Source organism: Thermobia domestica, chromosome 5 (assembly GCF_964235325.1).
Source record: "Thermobia domestica chromosome 5, izTheDome1.hap1.1, whole genome shotgun sequence".
Taxonomy (NCBI): domain Eukaryota; kingdom Metazoa; phylum Arthropoda; class Insecta; order Zygentoma; family Lepismatidae; genus Thermobia; species Thermobia domestica.
In genome coordinates, this window is record NC_137458.1 from 125,000,855 (window position 1) to 125,026,654 (window position 25,800).

Here is a 25,800-nt window from a genome sequence, read left to right on the forward strand (position 1 = left end):
TGTGTGTGTGTGTATGTAATACTATCTGAACCTGCGCTCTCTACACAGCGCATCGTTCACATATTAGCATGAATGTCCTTGTTATTCCTCACATCTGTACATGCCCCTTTACAGACACAAGTGAAAGACGTCTTGATAAAAATGGCAAGAAATAAGGGGAGATTTTGTCGGTTACTTTAATATCTCGCACCGTTTGCAAGATTTGAGCCTACTTTTGGTTGGAGTTTTTAATTCATGTATGATCAGTGTTTTCTTTCTTCTTGCATGCAGTATGTAATAAGCAAATACATTACACACAATTAATTATAATATCAGTGATATATGATGGACAAAACACTCCAAACAATGTTCACTCGGCAAAACACTCCAAACAATAAAGATTCAACTTACTGTTAGAGTGCAGAAATGGCTATCCTTCGTTTTTCATTATCATTTGGCCATCAATCAAACGCCTAAGAGGTATGCGACCCCTGTATACAATGATGTGGTGTTGGAATGTATAATGTGTAGGATATGATGCTTTAGTTTTTTCTTTTTTAATTTCAACATTTCCAGTGTACCGTAAAAATGCGATAAAGAAATAATGGTAATGTTTTTTTAAATACTCAATTAGAACTGGATAATCTACACAAAATTTGAAATCGATCAGTGAAAATGTCATCTTTCTAGAGCCTGTAGTTTTCGAGATCTCACTGTCGAAAGGATTGGCCACAAACATATAAACGCCCACCAACGTATAGTTTAAAAGAACTCCGAAGATGGCAGCACAATTCATTTGCATTGATTTTGGAAAGTGCTTATTAAAATACGAAGGCTTTGTACAATAATTTTAAAAAAATAAACTTTATATGTAAAAAGGTCTACAAATAATTTATTTAAAGTACACATAGTTTAAAAAAATTGTTTGTTAAACGTGAAATCACAAATAACCGTAAATCAGGAGCTCAGGCGCTTTTGTTGCTAATGTAGCATTTTAATATATCTATAAAATCAGGGTTGGCAAAAAACATGGCTTTTATTGAAAAAACAAAAAAACTGTTTTTGTTTAAACCCGGTTTTTTGGTTTAAATAATTTGCTCTATGTACTTATATCACATATGGACAGAAATAAGTTTATTTCGCCTTGGTGGTGTTATGCAACAACTGGGTTATGCTAGAAGGGGTCAAGTAAGCTTAAAGCAAAATCCAAACTGCTTCCCGGCTTACACTCGAGAGAAATTGTCCTCCATTTGAACTCGAAACCGGGACTAATTGCTCACAAATGTGATACGTCTGCCGACTCACTCACGAAGGACTCCTAACAAAAATACGTTGTACTGATCTTTACATACTTGTTAATATACAATTGTCACGAGTCATTTCAGAAGGACAAAAAGATAAACAGTTGCAGAAGTGAAGCCATTATACAGAATTACATATGGACAATTTTAAAATACAGCAGAGTACAGAAGAACTAATTTGGTCCAAGTTAGTTCTCTATGACTTTTGTTAGTTCAAGTTAAAGAAATACAAGGACATAATTTGCATATCAGTAAGAAGTGAATAAAGATATGAATTATTTGAGTCCACTTTGGCTCTGAATCATTTATACATAAATAGATACCAAAGATACACCTGATTTCAATAAATGCCTCTCGTGGGGTTTGTATGACCCCCAAAAGTACGGCATTTCGATGTATTTTATCAATAGTAAACATTACGAAGCAATATTTAGATTTTTTTATTTTGCATAACAATAACAAACTGTAAAAAAATCACAAAAGAAACATTCATAAACTTTAAAAAAGTTACTTTTGTAGTATAATCTCTTGAGTAATGAACGGAAAAAAAAGAAATGAAATGTTTGAGTTTTACGTCCCACGGTTATGCCGGTTAGGCTAAAGGAGACGGTGATGATGAGAGATGAGTGAAATGGTGGAATGAAGAAAGTGGGAGGAAACGGGAGAATCCCGAGAAAACCCATGAGCACGGTGTTTGTCCACCGCGGGATCCCAAGCACCAGAGGTGAATGCTCTACCACTGAGCCAAAGCGCCCCCGAGTAATGAACGGAGAATTTAGGTCTGAATATAATACGAATATCATACGGGAGTGAAACGTGATAACCCACAAATGTGTGCTCATCAAGATTTTACGAACACTTACACTTTTACGAACATTTTTCGTTTTTTGGTTTAAACCAGTTGTTTTTTTTTTAAAAAAACAGCTGGTTTAAACCACCTTGGTTTAAACCAGCCAACACTGTATATAATATATATTCACGTGTCCAAAACGTAAGCATAATGCAAGAAGTTGCATGTAAAAGGTGGGAAGGTCATCGTGAGTACATGAGTTTTGGTGAGTGGGGTGTATTGCTTGTGAGGAGCATTGAACCGGCTATGGCAAACGTTTGCCAGGCCCCCTATGGGAAAGAATGGAAAACTAGTGCTTGGATGCGAAAAAGATGCCTTCCGTGTGTGCAGTGAGTGCAGTGTTGTATTGAGCGGAAGGTACTGCTGAGTTGAATGTAGCAAGATATTAATGAAATATGGCACAAATACGTCAGTTGGATGCGTTTACCAAAGGTCGAATCATTGGGCGCTTGGAAAAAGGTGACACACAGACAGCACAGACAGTCATCAATGTGCCACAAAGTGTCGTGTTTAGGTTGTGGAAACAGTTTTGCGATACCGGAGAATGCCGCCGTAGGCCCAGCGGGGGACGTCCACGGGTTACAACTCCACAACAGGACCGCTATTTAACTGCGCGTCGGAACCAGACCCTGCCTGCAAGACAACTGTCAGCGGAGCTTGCAGCCGCCTCAGGGGTGCGTGTGTGACGCCAGACTGTGTACCGGAGACAGCGTGCCAATGGTCTGTATGCCCGACGACCAACAATATGTGTTCCACTGACGCAGGCACACAAAAGAGCCCGTTTACAGTGGTGTCGGGAACATCATCAGTGGACCCCCAACGAATGGAGCCGCGTACTGTTCACTGATGAACCCCGATACAGTTCCCAGAGCGAATTCCATCGCACTCTGATCTGGCGCGATCAGGGTACTCGCTTACATACCACGAACATTGTGGAACAGCATCGATATGGTGGTAGTGGAGTACTGCACTGGGCAGGGATTATGATGTTCGTACTGACCTGCACATCTTCGATGCTGGGTCTATCAATGGTCAGAGGTACAGAGACGAGGTTCTGCATGCCCATGTACGACTTTTCAGGGGCGCAGTGGGCCCACAGTTTCTGCTCATGGATGACAATGCCCGTCCCCATAGGGCCAAACTGGTGGAATAATACCTCGAGACGGAAGACATCCAACGTACCTAGTGGCCAGCGCGTTCTCCGGACTTCAACCCAATTGAACATGCGTGGGACGCATTAGGAAGATGTGTTGCAATCCGCCAGCCGCCCTCCGGGACATGCTAGGAGCTCTGTACTGTTCTTCGTGAGGAGTGGAATCACCTACCCCAAGAGCTCTTCAACAACCGAATCGTGAGCATGGAACGTCGGTGCCAGACATATATGGCTGTTCGTGGCGACCATATCCCATAACCTGTTTTCGATGCCGCCAGTGCGACTCAGTGTTTTTGTGATATGTCTATTATGGTATCACGTTGAGAGTTCGTTTTGTGACCCCTTCTAGCATGTTTTCTTTCCAATTTGGTCTGTTCCGTGTTTGTGTGGCCTTTACGTGTGATATGTTGGTGTGATGGTTCCATTTGGTGTGCCTTCTTGACGTTCTTCGTTCTCTATGTACTCGAACAGTTATTATGCTTAAGTTTTGGACATATACATATAATATGATATGATGCTTGCATGTAAGTATGAATGCTTTTACGAGTTATTTCCATGAGGTAATTGTAACTCGGATATGACAATTGAAGGTTAACTCTATCCTCTCATTTTACTCTCCTAACATCCAATTTGTTATATTTCCCTATTCTACCTTATATTCTTGTATTTTCCAAATGTTATTCTTCTGAAATGTAATTTCTCTCGTGGATTTTTCGTACAAGTCACATGTCATTTCCATCTCCGGCATCTTAATCCAATAGTCCGTGGTATTTGGTGAGAGAGATTGTGGAGTTCTATGTTGTAAAGATGTTTAAAAATATTGTAAATATAAGCACTCGTATTATTTGTGTATGGTGTTTAAAAATGTATAATTTAAAGCATATGTATGTGGTGTATTGACATGCTTGACTTATATATTTCTTTTTCTTTTGTTTTCAGCCCAGTATGAACGAGGTCCCAGCCAACCGGAGCCGGGCAACATGACACAACGTGAAGATGCCCTGAAATTCGAAACAGGGCGTATCAAAGCCCTACAGGAGGAGCGACTCCATATTCAGAAAAAGACCTTCACGAAATGGATGAACTCCTTCCTGCAGAAGGTAAATTTGAGTTCAGTACTATCTATATTAGGTACCTTCACATGTATAAATATTATTTATATTTATTACGTATTCAAGAATGCTAGTCAAAATCGTCAGTTTTTGAAATTTTAATAACTTCATTAAAAATCTTTATCATACTAAAAATAAAGGTTGAAATATCACAAGAGGCGGAGGTAAAGGGGACCTGGGGGGCCAGATCCCATACTTGAAAACGGCTTCCTAGTGGCCTCCCTGCTCAGCAATAAGCATGTTGCTAGTAACTAACATATTAAAAAATATAGTATGGTCGATAATTACTTTGTACTATCAAACATTAAAACTATCAAATATCAAATACCAGCCTAATATCGAATATTCGCGTTTTTCACAAAGTAAGTGCTCTTCCCTATCACTCGTCACTGAATTAAGACTATGTTGTGCTGCCAGAATTCATTGTGAGTTTGAACGTTGTCGAAGTAATTGTGCATTTATTAAGAGGGAAAACAATATTTATCAGTTTTGAAATTTTTTATAGAGCATCTTAATAATCCAGTTTTTTTACGTCAAAGGTAAATAGGAACTAAAACACAACCTTATTATAGAAATATTAGTTAGCTGATTATTCGAGAACGACGGTATTGTCTCGTACATATATGGAATACGATATTATAGCCACCGTTAAAGTCGCCATTATCCATTAAGATATTAAGGGATTCACTTGGACGAGATAATAGCTCTAGCTACTTATTGGTAAAAACCAAATTTAAAAATTCGCTTACAGGTAGGGTCTATGGGATATAGATACCCACCGTTTTGTAGCGGATAAAGATAGCTTTAACTGTAGCTATTCGTGTCTTATTTCTACTGTTGAATCAAAGGTTACATATCTCGCCGTTAGATAGCAGCAAACATCCGTCAGCGGATGATATTTGCCGTACGAAATTGAAATTTCTAGTGCGTGATTCTTCTTACTGTCTATGAGAATTTATTTCTTAGTAACTATGTATGTTTATAATTAAACCACGGTTGTTACTAATTATTTATTTTGTGTTTGTAAGGTATTTAACACCTATTTGTTACAATATTCGTAATATTTGTAATTAACCTTCAGCTAGCTAGAGATTTTGACCCCCCAAACCTCCACGTTTACTTGTCATACGGCCTCGTATTTTGTTTCAGCCTTTGCTTCCGTTCCTTCTACAGCAAGACTACATTAATGATATTATTCTCTGCGGTGGCTCAGTGGTAGAGCGTTCACCTCTGGTGCTTGGGGTCCCGGGTTCGATCCCAGCCCCAGCCAAGTGAACTTTGTGGTGGACAAACACCGTGCTCGTGGATTTTCTCGGGGTTCTCCCGTTTCCTCCCACTTTCTTCATTCCACCATTTCACTCATCTCTCATAATCACCGTCTTCTTTAGCCTAACAGGCATAACCATGGGACGTAAAACTCAAAGATTTCATTTCATTTTTTCACTTCAGTACACCTGCGCGTGTGCCCCATTTGTTGCTCGGCAAACATCAAGGTGGTACTCAACCTTCCTTCAAGTGTTGCGTAACATTTGAGGTATCACGGATCCACAAGCATCGATAATTCGTAGTCTTAGATCATCCAAATCTTCAACTTGGGTCTGGTATACAAAAATCTTCACGTATCACCAAAGACAAAGTACTAGGGGGCAAGTCGGGTGATATCGGAGCCCATTGAATGGGACTTCCAATCCAATTGTTTTGGAAATTGTATGCGAGAATTTCTGGATAACAACAGACATAATAGAGAGGATCCCCGTCTTGTTAGAACACGTTTTCCTGTGGTATGCAAGGTACAGCATAATTTTCCAACGTTGTCAGGTACGTTGCTCCTGTAATTGTAGCCTCTTCAAAGAAGAATGGACCTATGAAAAAATTTTCAGTCAACGCATACCACACGTTTAATTTTGGGCTTTTGCGTTCATAGTGGATGTAGATTTTCCTCACCCCATATCCTACAGTTATGCTCATGCATCTTACCGGCAAATCTAATCTAATCTTACCTAACCTATGGAAGGTTATGTATGGCATGTTTCACTCATAGTACCACGTGATGCCTTCCCAGCTTCTCATTGGTATAAATGCATTTGAGCGATTGGCTCGGATTCTTTCATAATTCGAGAACTGCTCGAACAAAACAAACGCTCATCTTACTACTGGATTTGTTTTTCGTTCAGTATTTACTGGATAGATCAAAAGTCTAACGTACATAATGAACTCTCTTACACTTATTCGAGAGTCCTACTTTAGACAATTCGGGGAGCATGTGTGAGCAAAGCACATACGCATAACACAGACAAAGTGAGTGCGTAATTCATTATTTTTATTCAAACCATTCACGTCAGGTTCTCCAGCTCAAACTGTCTCCGTGATTAGCACATGAACAGGAAGTCCGAGTGAATTGCTCAAGGAATTCACTCGATTATCTTCATAGCGAATCAGCAATGACTCAGTTATCAAGATCGCAGAGTGAAAGAGCAAGGGCAAAGGCTATACAAGCTACCTAGTTGGTGACCGTTAGAAATTTCTTCTAACAGTGGACGAAGTATGGATCTACCTAAAAGATGGAAAGTTCGTGCCATCACCTACAGAGGTGTTTAAAAATATAACTTTGTGCGTGGAAAGAAAGGTTTTCAAAAGGTTTATATTGCTACAGAGTAAAGGTCAAGATTTATAAATTCAACAAAAATATCAGTGTTGCTTATTACCAAGAACATATAGTCCTAGTTTACACAGACAAAATACCAGTATTATATGGCGATAACACACATCGTTTGGAACTGCATCATGACAAGCTTTCAAGTAACACGGTCAACCACTGCCTTTCTATCGTCGCATAACAGCTGCAGCTAGTATTCATGCTATTTCATTTGAGAATATTCCCTTTATGGTCTAGCAAAGTTCCGTGGATTACAATTTTTAAATGTCTGAAACGGCGCCTTTGTCGTGCCGGTTTCGCACAGTGAATAACCTTGTAAACAGGAGTGGTTTAGTATAATCTTAGTACAGCTGCAATGAAATGTGCTGCATGGAAACTGCGATATCATGCAATGGTCTAGGTATAACTGTGACCATTACATCGAACATGACCGATGGTGTCGGGTGGAATATCTTAGGCAAACAACAACTTTAATTTGTTCGGATGTAAATATAGTAGTAAATAGATCTATAGATTCCTACGTGAAGGAAAGTAATACAGAGTATTGTGCAATGCATTTTCTTTTTTCTCTCTTTAGTTCGTGTTTATCCCATAGACAGGTTTTAGTCTACTTGCGTATACGTAGCTAGGTAAATCCCTAAGTTCACAGAGCGAAGATAGTGTGGTGAATTGGTTTCCTCTTTGGTTCAAAAACTATGTAAAACATTGAAATTAGGGAATAGAGAGGGGCGGTAGATTGAGAATTACGATTAGGATTGTCACATATGAAGTAACCATGGCTTCAGCACAAAGCTCACTTACGATATAAAATAACTCTATTCTTTATAGTTAAGAAGTGAGATCTCTGACAAAGGAAAAATGCACATCTCTGAATCAGTTAGGAGTTTACTAGTGTCTGAGAAAGTGCTGCCAAAGGTTTACGTAGTTACTTTATATCCCTTATCACGTATTTAAAGAACAATATATTACTCTAAAAGAGTATATATATACACACATGTCATAATTGGTATATACATATTCTTACCGGGAGGTATACCTAGGTATATATGCGACTACTATACCGGTCATCGTCAGGTAAAATTATGTAAGGGCTAAAATATGACAAAGCCGGTACCATAGAGAGAATACTACTTGTGTATATTATATACAAAACATTTAATCAACATTGTAGCCTCAAACGAAATCTTTGTCCTCATTATTGATATTGTTTCCAAGATATATTGCTTTATTTTTCATTGTTAGTGGCTTAGAATGGGATTATTGCGAGATGTTTACTGGCTTTGTCAATGCTAAGTCGACATCTGATACATATATATTTTATAGAAGTATTAGAACAGGATAAATATATTAATAAAAATGCATACTGTGATAAGATTAAGAAAGAATTTCGAAGATAAGATGTTTATGAGACTTTAGTTCAATTGTTGAACTAATTTAGACTAGATACAGATGACATTCTTCGGATAATTGATTTTATCTTGAACTTTATATATCATCATCTTGATAATACAAGGAGAGCTACTTGTACATAAAATCTACACTCATAAGTAGTTGTATTTTTGTTGAAACACTAGAAAGTTTTCCATAGAATGAACAAGAATGAACAAAAACATTGTAGTTGCGTTATGGGTATGAATACATCCCCGAATAATATGAAAATACTCGGACGTAGGTGGCTGGACGAAGTAAATAGTTGATTCGTCAGAGCAAGAAATTAATATCCAGAACTATAATTTTCCAGATTATTCTGATATTTAGTTTTAGTTTTAAGGGAGACTAAAAAGAGGACAAAATCTGTCTTGATTCCCCTGCATTATTTGGATATTAGTAAGTGCAAGTCAGTATGTATTTCACACCTTGATTCCATATAGTAATCCTAGTCAATGTCAAACATACATATATAAATATGTCAATTGGATCGAAACAAGTTTATAAGTACTGTGAATAATCCTATATTTGAGCTTCCACTAATAGTAGTCAGGTTAGGAAAGGATAAACATGGGAATTAATCATCTCATTTGTCTTCTTGGGAATTAATCTACTATATGAAGTGATTTAAAATAATAAAGGATTGAAATTGTTCTCTGTACACTAACGTTATCAATAAGTATTGTTCCTAGACGTCTCGGTTATCTCATTATCATGAATTTTACGAAAGTTGTGTAAGGGAGATGAATTATTTTTCCAATAAGTAATTATACAATTTCAGAAGTATTTTTTTAAAGATCAACATTTTCTGTGTAGACAAGCCGAAGGCTTGTAGGAAACAAATAACGTTTTCTCTTAGTTTTTTTTTTTTTTTTTTTGTGCAAAGTATTGCTTCTATGTAAACTCTACGTCCAAAATTATTGTCACGTGTAGGAATATAATTTGATAACGAATTCGCCCGGTATTTCTTATAATGTTAGTATGTGTATAATCGGCAAAGACATGTATGTGGCAAATTTCACGTCAAAAGAGCAGTAAATAAGAACAATTAAAACGAAAATAAAACTTTCTTGTCCATTTAGCAAAATTTTGTTTTACTCAAACTAAATACATGGAAGTACGTCGGGACCGTAATACGGCAAATTGTGGAGGCGTTAAAATATTAAATAATGCTTTTGATAAAGTGGATACTTTCAAATATTTAGGATCAATATTAACAGACGAAAATCATATTCACGAAGAAATTAAATGTCGACTAAAAGCAGGGAATTCGTGTTACTACTCGGTTCAAAATCTCTTGTCGTCGCGAATTCTGTCGAGGAATTTGAAGCTTAAAATATATAAAACGATAATCATGCCTGTTGTTCTGTATGGTTGCGAAACATGGTCGCTTACTCTGAGGGAAGAACATAGACTGAAAGTATGTGAGAACAGGATCCTGAGAAGAATATTCGGACCCAAGAGGAACGAGAATGGGGAATGGCGGAAGCTCCATAACGAGGAACTACATAGTTTATACGGTTCACCCAACATTGTTAGGGTCGTCAAGTCTAGGAGGCTTAGGTGGGCAGGTCATGTAGCTAGAATGGAAGAAAGTAGAAACGCTTTCAAAGTCTTGACTGGTAGACCCATAGGAAAACGACCATTAGGAAGACCTAGGCGCAGATGGGAGGATAATATTAAGATGGATCTCGCAGAGATAGGAATACAAAGTAGAAACTGGATGCAATTAGCTAAGGATAGAAGTCAGTGGAGAGCTTTTGTGAACGCGGCACTGAACCTCCGGGTTCCATAGGCCATAGAGTTAGTTAGTTAGTTTAGTTAGTTCATTCTAATTTTCGAATTTATAATTCTTTTCCTATGAAATTTACTACAAATACACATTTCCCGATTATACACATAGTATCAGTATTAAAAGTACCCTGCAAAATCATTATCAAATTATATTCTTACAAGAAGACAGTTATAGATATGCGACAATAATTTGGATATGAGTGTACATTGCTCGTGTAATAAAAAAAAAAGTATAATTAAAACACTTCTGTCGGTAAATAGACTGGTGGAAACGCATTTGAGAATACCTAGTAATTCATGGGTACGAACCAGGCTTAGTGCACGAGATGACAGAGATTCCAACAGGTGCCTTTCGGATATTCCGAACATATTATATAGGGTGTTGAAAAGCTTATCTTAACACATATAACTGCCCCGAAAGGCCACACGAGCAGTTCTTCAGGGAAGAATTATACCCATCCTGGCTCTAAATTTTATCGTACTTAAACGATAGTCGTTCCAGAGCCCATCTGACTCTTAGGCGTGGCGCCAACCTCGTCCTCGATAAGGCTTAGATCCGGAGATCTAGCAGACCTGGCGTATTCCGGTCCAGATGTGGAATGCCCTGGCTATGTGAGGATCTATGCTTTCTAGCCAAGCTCCACAAAGTGTCCAGATATGGTCAGGGAAGAAGACTAATATCATCATGAATTTATATGCTTTATTATACTTTCCTAAATTAAGACTAGAGGTGAGCTAAATGTGTAGCCTATTGTCCTCATACCAGAATGCAAGTGGTAGTTCACACGGCGACTGAGAATACAGGGATGATTTTTCCCCACGGACATACATACTCCCGTCTTTGTGATCGAGACAGAAACAACTCTGATCACTAAATACCACCATCATCTATATTTCTCTCTCCAGTGAGTCCCTTGTGAAGTATCAAAGACGTCCTCGACAGTAAACAGGTGTCAGAGGTAATAGGGATAATCATGCTAGAGAACATAAGACATGCTTCCAATAATGGATTTAGTATGCGTCGTTGGGACTCTTGGCAAGAGGAATATGTAGTGCGCTTCTGTCAATGTTATTTAGCCAATACTTGAGTTGCGGAAAATGCAATAATTAGTAAAAAGTAAACTAGAGAGAAATATATTGGTTTCTGTGTATAGTTTTAGTTCTTCCGATCTTGGTTTTCAGGTCTTGGTTTCTGATTTCAGAAAGATGGAACCTTTATTAATACATCTGTGCTGCTCAGAATTACTTTCTCAACACGTAAGGGTCAAATGTGATGTCAATTGTATATATGGCGGTGTGTCATCATACAGCATAAAAATAAAAAGAATTTATTGTTTTATGATGATATTTCGAACTTCAATAAGAATTCTCTTAATTTTGAAGTGGGTATTATTTTGATAAATGATATAATGTACAAATATTTTTAATAGAGCAAAATATGTTTGATGCTGCGTGTCAAATTATCCACTGAATGAAATTATCATTGTAAAACGTTCGTCGTTTCCATTGAAATTTCAGTTTTGAAATACTTCAGTTAGTCCAGTGATGACTCGCGGTAGATGCATATCGCAGGTAAATACTCGTAGTTTTGTGACATCAGATAAACACAATGAAACTGAAAGAAAGCTAACACTGTCTTCTAGTTCAAGTTTAAATATTGCATTAAATGAAAATTTGACGAAGAAGAGCAATAATTATTCACTGTCTAAACTAGTAAGTTTTAGAAGAAGTATGACAGTTTGATGTCTCTATAATGAAATTTGTTTCGCCAGAGATAAATTGTTCAATCACAGTACAGCTTTCAGTTTTAGCATAAATCAAAGTATCTTTAATTTACAGGCAATTATGTACATCGAAGTCAATTCACTCATATTGGAGCAAGAGACTTACCAATACTATTAATACTTATAAATATTACCGTCTGCAGTTGTACAGATTGTTCTTACATCGAAAATTCAGCGGTGTGTTTATATCCGATATTAAGAGCAGATAATAGGGAAATGCGGAACAGATATTTTCGTTCAAGTTAATGACATCGTTTAAATAAATGAGATTTTATATTATATGTTCCTCAGGCAGTTGCGTCTTGATAAATTGCGCTACGAGCAATAAATCTGTCAGAAGTAAATTAAAAAAATGTAAGAACTGGTGGTAAAGGATGCAGGAACAAGTATCATGTTCGTTACATGGGGAGTAAGTAGGAACGCCTGTCGCGTTCTTCCACTGATTGTTGTTAGAGAATATCTTGATTCTTCTTGTAAATGCTCTCCACATATAGTCTACACATGGATCTTTGATAATAAAATAAATTTCATTGCTTGTAGTATAATTATTCAGTTATATAATATTATCAATACTTTTTTTTTTTCATTCATTAGGACACACACATGTTTTTACTTCCTTCCTTTCTTCTTTTCCTTCTTTCTCAGATTCCATTCTTGGAACTTTAATTTCACGCACTTACATGTTAACTAGAACTGGCTACGGTCTGGTCTGAAATAATGTACAGGTACGTAAATCCAATGACTGTACAGTATCCTTTTTTTTTTTTTTTTTTTTTTTTTGCGCAACCAAAAATGCTCTGGAATTGCCACCTATAGTATAATGTTAAGGATACCTTTGTGATTTAATTGAGTTTATTTATCATTGCGAAATAAAGACTAGAAAACTTAAGGAAGGGCTGTGAAGAATATAAAATAAAATTGTTAGGAAAGACAAAAAAAACAATGGTGATTGAAACGAAGCGGTCAGTATCAAATAGAAAAGTAGGAGGCAAAAATAGGACAGGTGACTAGTTTTCGATACCTGGATATTACTAGTAATGATATGAAGTGCGAATGTGAAATAAAAGCAATAATAGAAGTGGCGAAAGAAGCATTTAGGAGGAAGAAAAGTTTTATTTTGTGGATCCTTGTATAAAGAATTGACAAGAAACTCATAAAATGCTTCGTGTAGAGTACTGTATTGTATGGGGCAGAAACATGGGCATTACTCAAAAACGATGAAAAAAGAATGAAAGCTTTCGAAATGTGGGTGTGGAGAAGAATGGAGAGAATTAGCTCGGCTGAGCGGAAAACGAATGAGAGGATGTTAAAAATGATGGGGGAGAAAACAATTTTAGATGTAATTGAAAAGAGGAGGAGAAATTGGTTGGAATGTTGACTAGGAAAGAATGTGCAGAAAAGTATACTGGCAGAAAAGAGAGGAAGAGGGCGAATGAAGCAGTTGATGGACAATATCAAAACAGAAATCATATGTGAAGATGAAGAGGTTAGCTGAAGATTATGGAGCATAGAAGTTCCTCAGTTGCAGCATGTGAGCACCAATAATGGCAAATATCAGTGATTATGATGGTTGCCATTGCGAAACTACGATAGACTTGAAGAACTGATTGAATATGAAGTCATATAGTAATATCAAAACATTAAAATAAAAATAAAATAATGGAAATAAACCTTGAAACTAATGCTTTTATAAAATGCAGAATAAATACCTTTTTTGGGGGGGGGGGTGCGGTAAAACGAAGAAATGGGATTGAGACTATACAAGCATTGTGCACGATTGATTATAACGGATTATATCGACTCGCTTAGAGTCAGTGCCCAATGCTTTTGTAGCCTATCCCATTTCTTCATTTTACTATACAAAAAATCTTTTTGTGTATATTATTTAAGTGCTTTCAAAAGTTTTCTTAAGGCTATTATTCTTGGGAAGTTCTTGTTAGATTTTTTAAATGAAAAATTACGTATAACATGAGTAATACAAACCATAATTGAAATTGACGTGAATCACTATTTGGTTTGATTATTTTAATTTTTAGCAGTAATTTGTTGATGCTTTAAACGTTAAGAGGGTAAAATCGATTTCGTTTCTGTTCGAAATGACTAAAATTATGAAGATAGTGGGCAATAGCATAGTTGTAATCTTGTGATAGTACAATTGATTGCCCTACAGTATCATTTTAAAATACTTTAAGAACAAAAAGTTTCGAGTGTAAGAAATTCGCATCTTCACAATATGTGTTAAAGGTTGCTTAGAATTATCGTGCATTTACAATCTTGCATATTCTGTAAATAAATTCTTTCTTTAAAAAAAAAAAAAAAGAAAGAAAGAAAGAAAAAATAAAGAAAAGAAAAATCAAAAGTGGGGGAAAATAAGTGAAAATGTAAAGCACCAAATCTTGATCATGTAGTATTGGATATGTCGTCTTAAATTGCAGTTTTCTGTTTTTACTGTACGTGATGGTAGGTACTTTGTGTTTTCATAACTTGGAACCTCGCTTTACATTTCAGTGTGTAGCCTTAAAACTTTTCCCTAAACTCATCCAACTTTTTTTTTTTTTTTTTTTTTTAATCGTAGTAAATAACTTGCCGTAGTTAGACAATGAAGATTATCAAAAAAATGTAAAAAGTGAGCCACACAATACCTACAGAATAAAATAATATCTGTTACCAATGTAAAAAGTGAGCCACACAGCACCTATAGAATAAAATAATAATTATTTCCAATGTGAAGAGAGAGCCATACAATACCTACAGAACAAAATAATAATTGTTTCCACCCACAATACCTATAGAATAAAATAATAACTGTTTCCAAACCTTTCCTTATAGACCAGGAATTTGGGTGCGCAGTTTATGACGTCATAATTTTTGGACACCTAAATGTATACACTATACGGAGGGCTTGAAACAATTATTAATTTATGTAATAGTATGTTGCAAACACTATCTGGATTACTTTCTATATTTTTGATGTTCTTCATTGCCTTTTAGTTATTTGCTAAAATTCAAAGAAGGGATGAGCTTATCTAAGAGCCTGTGCTAACTGTTTTGCAGCTTTCCTGAAAACAGATACTTACCATTTGAATGACATTTTGGAAGATAAATGGCAAACACTGTGAAATTTTAAGCAAAGAACACTACGATCCATCAGAAAAAATACAGTGAAAACTTTGCATGTATATTCGTGCAGATTCTTAAATTAATCAAGTGGCTTGCTAATAAAACAAATAATAAAAATAAAAAAAGAAGTAAAATTGAAAGGCATGACCAAAGAGAAAAAAAATTCGTGTTTGTTCTACAAACTAGTTCAGTAAGATGATTACTGTAAAAATTCCAGATAATGATAATTGAGAAATTTGATTGTTCACTCACTACCATACCATCTGTATTGGTTGAGTCAGACGTTGATGTCAGATTGCGCAAAGAAGGGAAAAAATGAATCAAGGGAGATGTATCTGCATCGTTATTCTGATATTGGTAACCTGTAATCGACGTGAAGAACGTTCCTTGGTGCTTCGTGCATCATAGCTCTTGAATGAAGAAGAGAGGAAACAAAAACTCTGTGAATGCATGAATGATCAAACGCGTACTTGGAAGGTGATTGATGCTAAGGATGTGGGATGTGTGGGTGGGTGGAAAAGTCCTGCTTCCTTCCGAAGCTACGAAGTGGTTTTGGTTGAGCAGGTTTTGCAGATTTTTTTTTATTATTATTGTTATTACTTCTCTTCCAAGTAGGGTGGGTCCTTGCTATGATTGTCTGCTAACCACGTGACAAAACCAGTTTCCTTTTTAACATCTTGCAATAAGATGCGAGAAACTTTGTGTACAGATTAGCACTCTTTCGCACGCGTATTTTCTTTGACACCAGGAAAGATGTTTCTCCATCCCTACAGTATTTACCGTTGCATTGCTCTTGCTTCTTCGCCTTATGGGTGTTGCGTGACGGTTAATGAATTGTATAGCTATGCAAATCGTGCAAGTTTTTTTTTTTTTTTTTTTTTTTTTTTTTGCGCAGTAGAGTTTAAAAAATGAAAATTTTCAGTTTTACGTCCGACGGTTACGCCGTATAAGCCAAAGGAGGCTGTGATGATGAGAATGAATAAAATGGCGGAATGAAGAAAGTGAAAGGAAACGGGAGAACCCCGAGAAAACCCCCTACATGGCGTTTGTCCACCGCAAAGTGGACTTGGCGCGAGTTGGGATCAAACCAGGAACCTTACACACCAGAGGTGAACAGTCTACCACTGAACCACGGGCCATTTCTGTTAAGGAAAAAAAAAAGACCACTTATTTCTGTGAAACGCTTAGCGTTCTCATCCACAGACGGAATCAAATCAAGTGAAATGTGGACTTTCAATAATCACTTGAAATATTTTTAAGACAGAACATTAAAATTCCCCCGTACATTTGCGAGACTATGCGGTGGATGGCCAGGTCTGCTTGAAAAAGGCTATGCTGTAAATTATTCATGGTGTCAAACTATATGTTGTATACTCTTATTCTAGTCCTGTCTTTACGCCAAATTTCGTAGTTTCCAAAATCATAATTATCAATACCCAGACATTTATATGTTGACGTAGTAAATAATAGGATAGCTAATCGTAGCCTAGTGCATAAAATGTGATAACGTAAAGTGCATATGCATATATAATCAGGATTATCCCGATGGTTTTTGGAACATGGGACGAAAAAAGTTGCGGGAGACATTTTATGAGAATTCCATATCTAGCATGAGTGGTGAATATTTTGGGTGCCAACTTCGATTTATATATATCAGTTATATTTACCACAGACTTGCCTTAATATGTCGATTTAATTTTAAAAATGTCTTACAAAACGATGTGCCACTTGTGCTGCTTAAGGGACGGCTCTGTATATAGTGTCAATTCCATTGTGAAACAGCTTGTTCGTTCCACTTAGTGAGAGCTGTTCCTACCAGAATTAACCTTTTGTTTACTTATATACTTGTTTTAACGCTGTTATGGAAATTTAAAAAAAATCAACTTTCAAAAGCTAAGAAGAATGGCAAAAGTAGAACTTTTTTCTTTCTTTCCTTTTATTTTGTTGGTTTGCATGTTCAATATAATATCTACAATGCTAATTTTTTGCAGTGTATTTTTCAAACTTCTAACATTCTGAGACTTGAAATATTAGCAGATTAAAATTTCACAAGTCTTTAGAGCATGTGAATAGCATTACAGTGTACTTAAATTAGGTAAGAATATGTATATATTCCTATATAATATAGAACTCTTTCATGGCTAAGCGGTTAGCGTACGCGCCTTTGGCGTGGGAGACCTGGGTTCAGTTCCCGGCGGGAGCTCATGTGGTTCAGATTCCACGTTAATCAGTAGGTCCACGTCTCATATAGCCTCGTTGCTGAACGGGACGTTAAACTCCAAATAATCATCATTATCATCCTATATAATATACTAATCTAGATCATTATTGCTACTAACAATGGCTAGGTAAGAAATGCATCAATTGGTAAAAATTTCAATAGCAAGAAATCAAGAATGGATGAAATTGGATACTGTTGATAATTTATTATGCAATGAAACCCTCGGTTACTTCATTCAGTCAAATGAATTCTGAAATGTAGTTCCTTTGGGTGGAAAAAATTGCAAAAATAATGTAAGTAATTAGAAAGTTCTATAGTTGTATGTTCTAAGTTAAAAGAAAAATGTCTAATATGTAATAGGGGAGAAATCATTTCAACATAAATAGTCTCTCAGCCTGGTTTCCTTCGAGCTAGTTCGATGCTGGTGGCACCATACAAATATTTAAATGGAATTACATTTAAACTTGATATTCCTTACTTAAAATCTGACCAAAACAAATCACTTTTAATAAATAATAGTGTCACAATTTCGTCAGCGTATCATTACCTTCATCAGACACATTACTCGCATGAAATAAAATCTAAATGCTACAGCTTATATATTGATAAAGGAATTCAAAGTTCTTAAACTTGATAATGTCGTTCACAGTGTGATATGACTACAAAGATGTTTGATTGTGCTGATCGTGTGATTACTGCTTTGCAAATTAGAGAAATTGGAATATAGCGTCCATTGAAGCGATAGAAAACAATGCCGGAAGTTAAGGTGGAACCGATCTTAGCTGAGCTTAGATCCCCGGCACCATGAGTTACATGTATGATTGAACATAATTATTTTTCAATTAATTAATAAATTGTACTTTGATGCGGTGATATTTTTTTTGTAAAAGTTCATGTTTTTTATGCATTTTTATTTTGTATCTCAGGCTCGCATGGAGGTGGACGATCTCTTCACGGATTTAGCAGATGGAAAGAAACTACTGAAACTTTTGGAAATAATTTCAGGCGAAAAGCTCGGAAAACCCAACAATGGAAAAATGCGAGTGCACAAGATAGAGAATGTCAACAAATCACTTGCGTTCCTCCATACTAAGGTAAGTGAGGGGTACAACTTTATTGAAAAGTATTTGTTTTTTCCGTGCATGCTAGTATGCCGGGATTGTAGCAATTAAAAATAAAAAGAACATTCAAAAGATAAACGATACTTCAACATTTTAAAAGAATGTATTGTATCATTGTGATGTAAACACTATTAGAATCAGAATTAGGAAGTTGAGCGAGGAAGCACTAGTGCTGGATTATTAAGATTAGTGCTGCATGCTAGATGTTCTCTTACGAGTTCAGTACACTGTTTAGTTTTGTAGTTTGCCTGAATTGTTTCGGAGCCCAGTATACTATTTGCAGAAAAAAAAGTTCTTCTATCGTAAAATTGAAAACAACATAAATATTGCTACTCTCTGTATGAGAGCATGGGATCTTTGGTTTGATCCTAGGTCATACAAATTTATGTTGACGTAGTGTTAGTTTTTTTTTCTTGTTGCTTTCGACATTTCATTCCACCAATTCCTTTCATAACTGATTAATCATCCGTCTCTTTTTGCGTAAAACTTAAAATTGGGGATTTTTTTTTTCTAAATAAAATAACGTGTTAGACGTACAAAAACAACGAACGAGTTTTTGTAGATCTGTAAATGTGTTCTGTTCTGTTATGTAGTTCTGTTCTCAGCCGAAAGAAGTTAAAACGCGAGTGTTCTTTATTAGATTTGTCTCCATCTGTTTACATCTTTCAATGCATCTTCAGAAATTAAAGATAAATGTTACATTACTTACAGAATATCAGAAATCGGTCCTCGGTATTTCTTGCAGAGTTCATGTAAATAATTAATTAACCTGAAATGGAAAGGAAACTTACTGAGCAATTCACAATCTTACGCATTTTATTGTTTAAATATTATTAAATATTGTTAAAATATTATTTAATAATATTTTGAAAGTTGAAAATAAATAATAAAAATTTAGAATGTATAATTGCAATATTCGAACACGGATCTTCCCGATTATGATTCATATAATGTACTAAAGCTACAGCAAAGTGAATGCTTGAAATTAACACTGCGTTTGAAAGTAAAAATTTAAGTGTGCTGTTGTTGTTTATAATTGTACGTATCCTTGAATGTAGCATAAATGTATCGGACCGGAACAAATATTAAGTACATGAATGCAATTATGTAATAGTTTTATTTTAAGAGTTACTCATTATCCGTTTACGTTGGAGATAAACATTTCAAGGCTTATATTATAGCTTATGTATTTCTTCTGAAAGCATTCCACAGAAGCTTAGTAATAAATGAACAAGAAACATAGAAAGATGCAGTACAACCGGAAACATCCTAATGTGCGAGTGTTTCTCTATATTGTGTTGATGGAAATTAATTGCAAGTTGAAGTGAGCTTTGCTTGTCTAATAAATTGTAATGAGAAAATATCTTGCTTGCGTAACTTACTGTACTTTTTTTTAACAACACACACATACACAAAAGCATCCAGTTCTCACGTTTATTGCTGTTAATATGGTTGTACATTAAACAGTAAAGAAAAATATAAAATAATAGAAGCTTAATAGAATGTGTGCGTGTAGACGTATGTCTGTTTTATAATTCTCACTTTTATTGGCTGCTAGTACAATTGTGGGTGGTCTTAATGTGGTATTCTGAGTGCAGTAAGCTAAACAGACAGTCTCAGTTCTTAACGAAGGCTTTTGAGTAACCAGATGACTGAGAGTAACCAGGTTGTGTCACAAGTTCGATACCTAGTGGAAGGTTGGCTTACGAAAAGGATTAGAATTAGTCAAAAGTGAAACGACCCCTCCCCCTTTTTTAAGTACAGATAATAAACCGATTGTAGTAATGTATGCATTTACTACACATTTTAAATTTCAAGAGGCCGGGGTGGCTCAGTGGTAGAGCGTTCACCTTTGGTGCATGGGGTCCCGGGTTCGAACCCTGCTCCCCCAAATGAACTTTGTCGTGCACAAACACCGTGTGCGTGGGTTTTCTCGGTGTTCGCCCGTTTCCTCCCACTTCCTTCATAATAAGAAATTAAGGATTGGAATTTCCATCATAATCGAAGAAGTAGGCATTTCCAAGCATAACAAAAGTTGTAAATAAAATTAAAATAAATAAAAACTAAAACACAACTACAGAAAGAACTAAAAAAGCACAAGGGTGCGCGGTGGCTCAGTGGTAGAGCGCTCACCTCCGGTGCTTGGGATCACTGGTTCGATCTCAGCTCGCGCCGTGTAGACTTTGTGGTGGACAAACACCGTGCTCGTGGGTTTTCTCGGTGTTCGCCCGTTTCCTCCCACTTCCTTCATTCCACCATTTCATCCATTCCTCATCATCACCGTCTCCTTTAGCCTAACCGGCATAATCGTGGGACGTAAAACTTAAAGATTTCATTTCATTTTTGAAAAAGCACAAACAGAACAAGGAAATTTCCAATCTTGTGGTTGCATGCTGCTTTACCCTGTAGATCATAAAAAATATTCATGTACTGTGTGTCTAGTCTGGCATTTTATCCATAGAACGATTGTGGACTGAGTGAGATATCGTTTCTTTATTGCTGGACTCATGTGCTCTCCTTCACGTTCCAACTCAAACTACTTCTCGGCACCGGCATTACCGGGATGTGTGTGCAAAGCAGCCCCGATTCCGGTTCCGGCATTGCCGGGGACGTGTGCAAACGCTGGAACTCACTGTGGAAAATGTAATATTATTTCGTATTAGTTTCGCTCACTATGAACACGAAATAAATTCTTACTAAACAGTGGTGTACTCACTGGAGTGCTCAAGAATATAGTAAATTTTAAGGAATAAAAATCAAGATAGTCTCCGAATTTTTATCCTGTGTGTTTGTACCCCTTTCGCACATCTAAAAGGTGCTCGTGGGAGAGTATAAAATGCTGTTATATGACGCTGTTTGAAACTACTTTACCTATCCTTTTCACCGGCAAACAACAATCCTGCGTACGCCTATGCTGCTAAACAATAAATGGACACTACAGACAGTATTGATTGTAACAAAATAAAATGTTAAGTTATTAATCCAGAATTATGGGCGGGTTTCTTCTGAACATTAAGCTAATAACGATAATACATATCGAGTCATTTATGTAATAAGTTTGCAGTAAAAATTTTGAATTTCTTAATTCGATTGTTTTTACATTGTTTTTAACATTAAAAATCCGAAAATTAATAAGTAAAAGAGCTTGATAAATAGTGGGTTAAGTAATGCTACATATATAAAGATCTGTTACTCCAGCTCGTTCTTGAGGTTCTCTTGGATCTGCACTGATTTAGTTGCAAATTTAGATGCCTTAATTTGGTAATCAATGTGTGCTCAGTTCAGTTCATACGAGATGGCAGTGCTCAAATAACAACCCAAAGATAGGTCTTGGATTAAGGCACTCTATATGGTTAATTGATTGTTGTGAAGTTAATAGGCTCTTCAGCATCGACACTGTGAGACGTGTACCTACAGCTTAACGTGGACTCGAACTACTTGAGCTCACACCGGGAATTGAACTCTAATATCTCGGTCCCAAGTCGATTATGCTAATTAATGTTGTTTTTTAATTTCTACTTGTCGCTTAGGCACTGCATATTTAGTTTCGTTTATGTCAATTATGTACACGTACAAGCTTTTCAGGAAACTAAAATATAGTAAAGTCGAAGGTAACTGACACTACTCATTCGTTAATATCCATAACTGTTAAATAATCAATAGATTTCCATGTCTTTTATATTGTCATAAGTGAATGTTTACTTTTCATTTGAGGATATAACCTTAAGCCTACTCGTTATCAGTGCGTACACACAAAACTTTTGGTATTTGTATCACAAAACTTAAGTTTTTATGTTTATAGATCGTTACTGAAAGGTAGTACCGGTACGTAATTCGTAAAACCTAAGAATAGAGCTCAATCACTCGTCTGCTTCTTCTTAGTTTACCAAGTCTGTTTTAATTCAAAGTATTCAGAGCTAAATGTTAACCTTAAAAAAGAAAACAGGGACAAAAATCTTCTCGTTTCAAGGTATTTCCGCATTGTGAGTTGAATACAGAATTACTCTTTTACCTACACCGTTCTTGCGGTTCTGTAAATTGTTTCCGTTACTTGACTATTTAAGGAAGCCTAATGAGATCTGCAGCAAGACTTGTTTTAAATATACATGGATATTAAGAACACCAATAAGGATTTATGATGTTGCAAAGTAACCCTAATACAGGCCCAATATATTTCGTTGTATCGCGTATGTTAATGAGGAGTATTTGTTTTTCATTTTTCGAAATTAAAAAGAAGAGAAATGTTCTGGATACAGGGTTCCGGAAGTACATAATTATAGATGGATTGTGAGAATTCGTAACCTATTTCGCAAGCTATAATCTGTGCGTTGCAGCAGAATGCACAATGCACATGCACACAGGAAAAAATAATGAAGGGAAAATGTAGAACAATGGGGTAACTGTTCCGTCACATTTGTCTTTTTGAGTACTTTACAGAAGAAAACATAATTCATGTAGTACTTTCACTGTAAGCATATTTTATTGATTCATAAAATTCTGAATGTTAATTAGCTCTTCATACTTTCATTTCGTGAAAAGAAACCTCCTCAGTATCAAATGCTTTTGTTGGGATTAAATAAATTATTTAATAAAAAAAAAAGATTTATAATCCAGCGTTGAGGTAGATACTTTTCAATACGACTGTAGTGATAAATCATGGAAGCTTGTAATACTGTGTTCTAAAGTTCGATTTGTAGAGAAGGGAAAGGATGAATCGGATGAATCCTCTCTTTCTTGTATCGATTTTCCGTCTTAACTTTGATTTCCGATTTTTTATGTACACAATTTTTTATGTGGCGATTTTTGCTGGTGACTCCATTGATTTCCGATTTTTTATGTACACAATTTTTTATGTGGCGATTTTTGCTGGTGACTCCAACACGGAACAACTTGCATTTTTGCTGTGAACTTTTCTTGGAATGCATTGGCATCGTTATATTTCAGGTATACGTTTCTACATTCGAAGAATTAATTTAAGAGGGAGTTACAGGAGTAGAAGGATCAATCAAAACTGTAGTAAATTTGCGCTTGCGTCAACGGGTTTCTTAAGGGAATATTTTTGAAAAACTAATAATTTTTTCTTTTGCTAGTTTTTCGTAAGTGGAAAGAGGTAATAGAATGTAACTTACCACAATAATAGATAATGTTATTCTACACCCGAAAATACGAATCGGAAGAATTTTCAGTGTTACTATCCATAGAAATCACAGTGTAACCAGAATTTGAATTACTCAAAAATCTAGGTTGTCAGCGACTACAAAAATGAACTCAACGGTAATTGATGACTTATCATGCTGTCTATGTTCCTTGCTTACTACTTTTTAAATAATGTTTCTATTTATTTTGTAATAACTTATTTATTTTGTAATAATTTATGTAAGTTTTATAAAATAAATAGAAATATTATGTAAAAAGTAGTAAACAAGGAACATAGCGTGATAAGTCATCAGTTAGCGTTGAGTTCATTTTTCTAGTCGCTTCCTTAACCTAGATTTTTGAGTAATTCAAATTCTGGTCATACTGTAATTTCTATGGATGACAATACTGAAAATTCTTCCGATTCGTATTTTCGGGTGTAGAATAACATTATCTATTATTGTGGTAAGTTACATTTTATTACCTCTTTCCACTTACGAAAAACGGGCAAAAGAAAACATATTAGTTTTTCAAAAATATTTAGTAGGCTGCCGCCTTAAGTCAGAATATTGTGTACGTTTTAAATATTTTCCGTCAATTTTATGTAATATTACAAATGCAAATCACCATAAATTTTAGCCAACAATGCGCTATTGTTCACAGCCATGTCATTTCTAACACACAAAAAAGAAATCGCACTGTCATTATAAGAGGGCACGGTGGCCCAGTGATAGAGCGCTCACATCTAGTGCTAGGGGTCCCTGATTTGATCCCAGAACAAGTGAGTTTGTGGTGGAAAACATCATGTTGATGGGTTTTCTCGAATTCTCCCGTTTCCACTCATATTGTCATTCCACCAGATGCTTGTTCATCTCCTTTAGTGTGCAGGGCATAATCGCGGGTCGTTAAATTAATTATATATATATATATATATATATATATATATATATATAAATTTGCATTTTCATCACACGAATGCTCACCCGTGAATCTCTCTTATTCCCTTTTTTATTTTTTAAAGTGGAAATTATATGACAAATAATAACCATCCAAAACTATAAGGTTTCTGGTTTGAATGTTGAATCTGGTTTTACAGAAATGTGTTAACGAAGAGTACTAGAATTGAGTCTTGGAGTGAAAAGTTGCCATGGTTTGGCCCCAGAGTATGGGAACTTATGGAGATAAGATCGTATCTGTACATTTTCTCAGGGTTACCTGCTTTTCTCTCTCTTTCCCTCAGGGTTTCATTCCATTATCTTTGTTGCGTCACTTTTTTCTTGATTATTTATTTTCATTGATGATAGTATTCTGTAACCTCCTACGTGGACTTCTATGATCATAGCCTTCTTTAAAGTCTGTGCAGGACCTATTTAGTTTCTATGTTCCAGTCAAATTCATCGAAATTTATGTAGTCAGTATATTCAGAAAGAAATGGTTTCCCTTTAATTCCCTTTATACACCCTAGAACGTGTTAAGATAATATTAAACAAAAACATCCGGGCATGTATAGAGGCATCAATGAATTTAAGAAAGGCTCTTAACCTTGCTCTTATATATTAAAGAATGTTTGCAGAACAATTTTCACTGAATGGGTGAAAAGATTTCTTTGGTGATTTGCTTAACAAGTAGCCAAAAACTAATGTTCGTGGAGAAAGGGAAAGGCACACAGGAGAACCATATATTCCAGAACTGAAATAGAAATCGTTATAAAGAAATTAAAGAAACACACATCTCTGGGTATACATGAAATGCCGGCTGAAATAATTTTAGCTGGAGGGGAAAAATTGTGGTACAAGATGCACAAACTCGTTCTCCTTATCTGGAACAAGGAGGAATTATCACAAGAGTGAAAAGAATCGATCATTGTTCCAAGTCACAAGAAAGGCGACAAAACTGATTATAATACTTATTAAAGCATCTTTCTTCTATCAACATCCTATAAAATCCTCTAAAACGTTCTGTTAGCAAGATTGACCACATATGCAAATGAAATTCTTGGACATTATCAGTGCGTATTTATGCGAAATCGATCAACTGTCGACCAGATGTTAACCATTCGACAAATACTCTAAAAGAAATTGAAATATTCTTTATTTATTGATACACTGATTTTAGAAAGGCCTACGACTTGGCTAGGAGGAAAAC

General features: G+C 35.8%; 1 protein-coding gene across 10 annotated transcripts in view; it reads left to right on the top strand.

Annotated features, from left to right (window-relative positions):
* The window catches only part of kst (spectrin beta chain, non-erythrocytic 5 kst), a 446,615-nt gene that overhangs the window by 185,443 nt on the left and 235,372 nt on the right, over nucleotides 1–25,800 (top strand). For all 10 annotated transcript variants that reach the window (XM_081759067.1, XM_081759061.1, XM_081759058.1 and 7 more), the window contains exons 2-3: nucleotides 4,223–4,383; nucleotides 18,325–18,492. In XM_081759067.1, coding sequence (XP_081615193.1) covers nucleotides 4,264–4,383; nucleotides 18,325–18,492 — 288 coding nt within the window. In that variant the 5' untranslated portion in view covers nucleotides 4,223–4,263. The remainder of the gene's footprint in view (nucleotides 1–4,222; nucleotides 4,384–18,324; nucleotides 18,493–25,800) is intronic.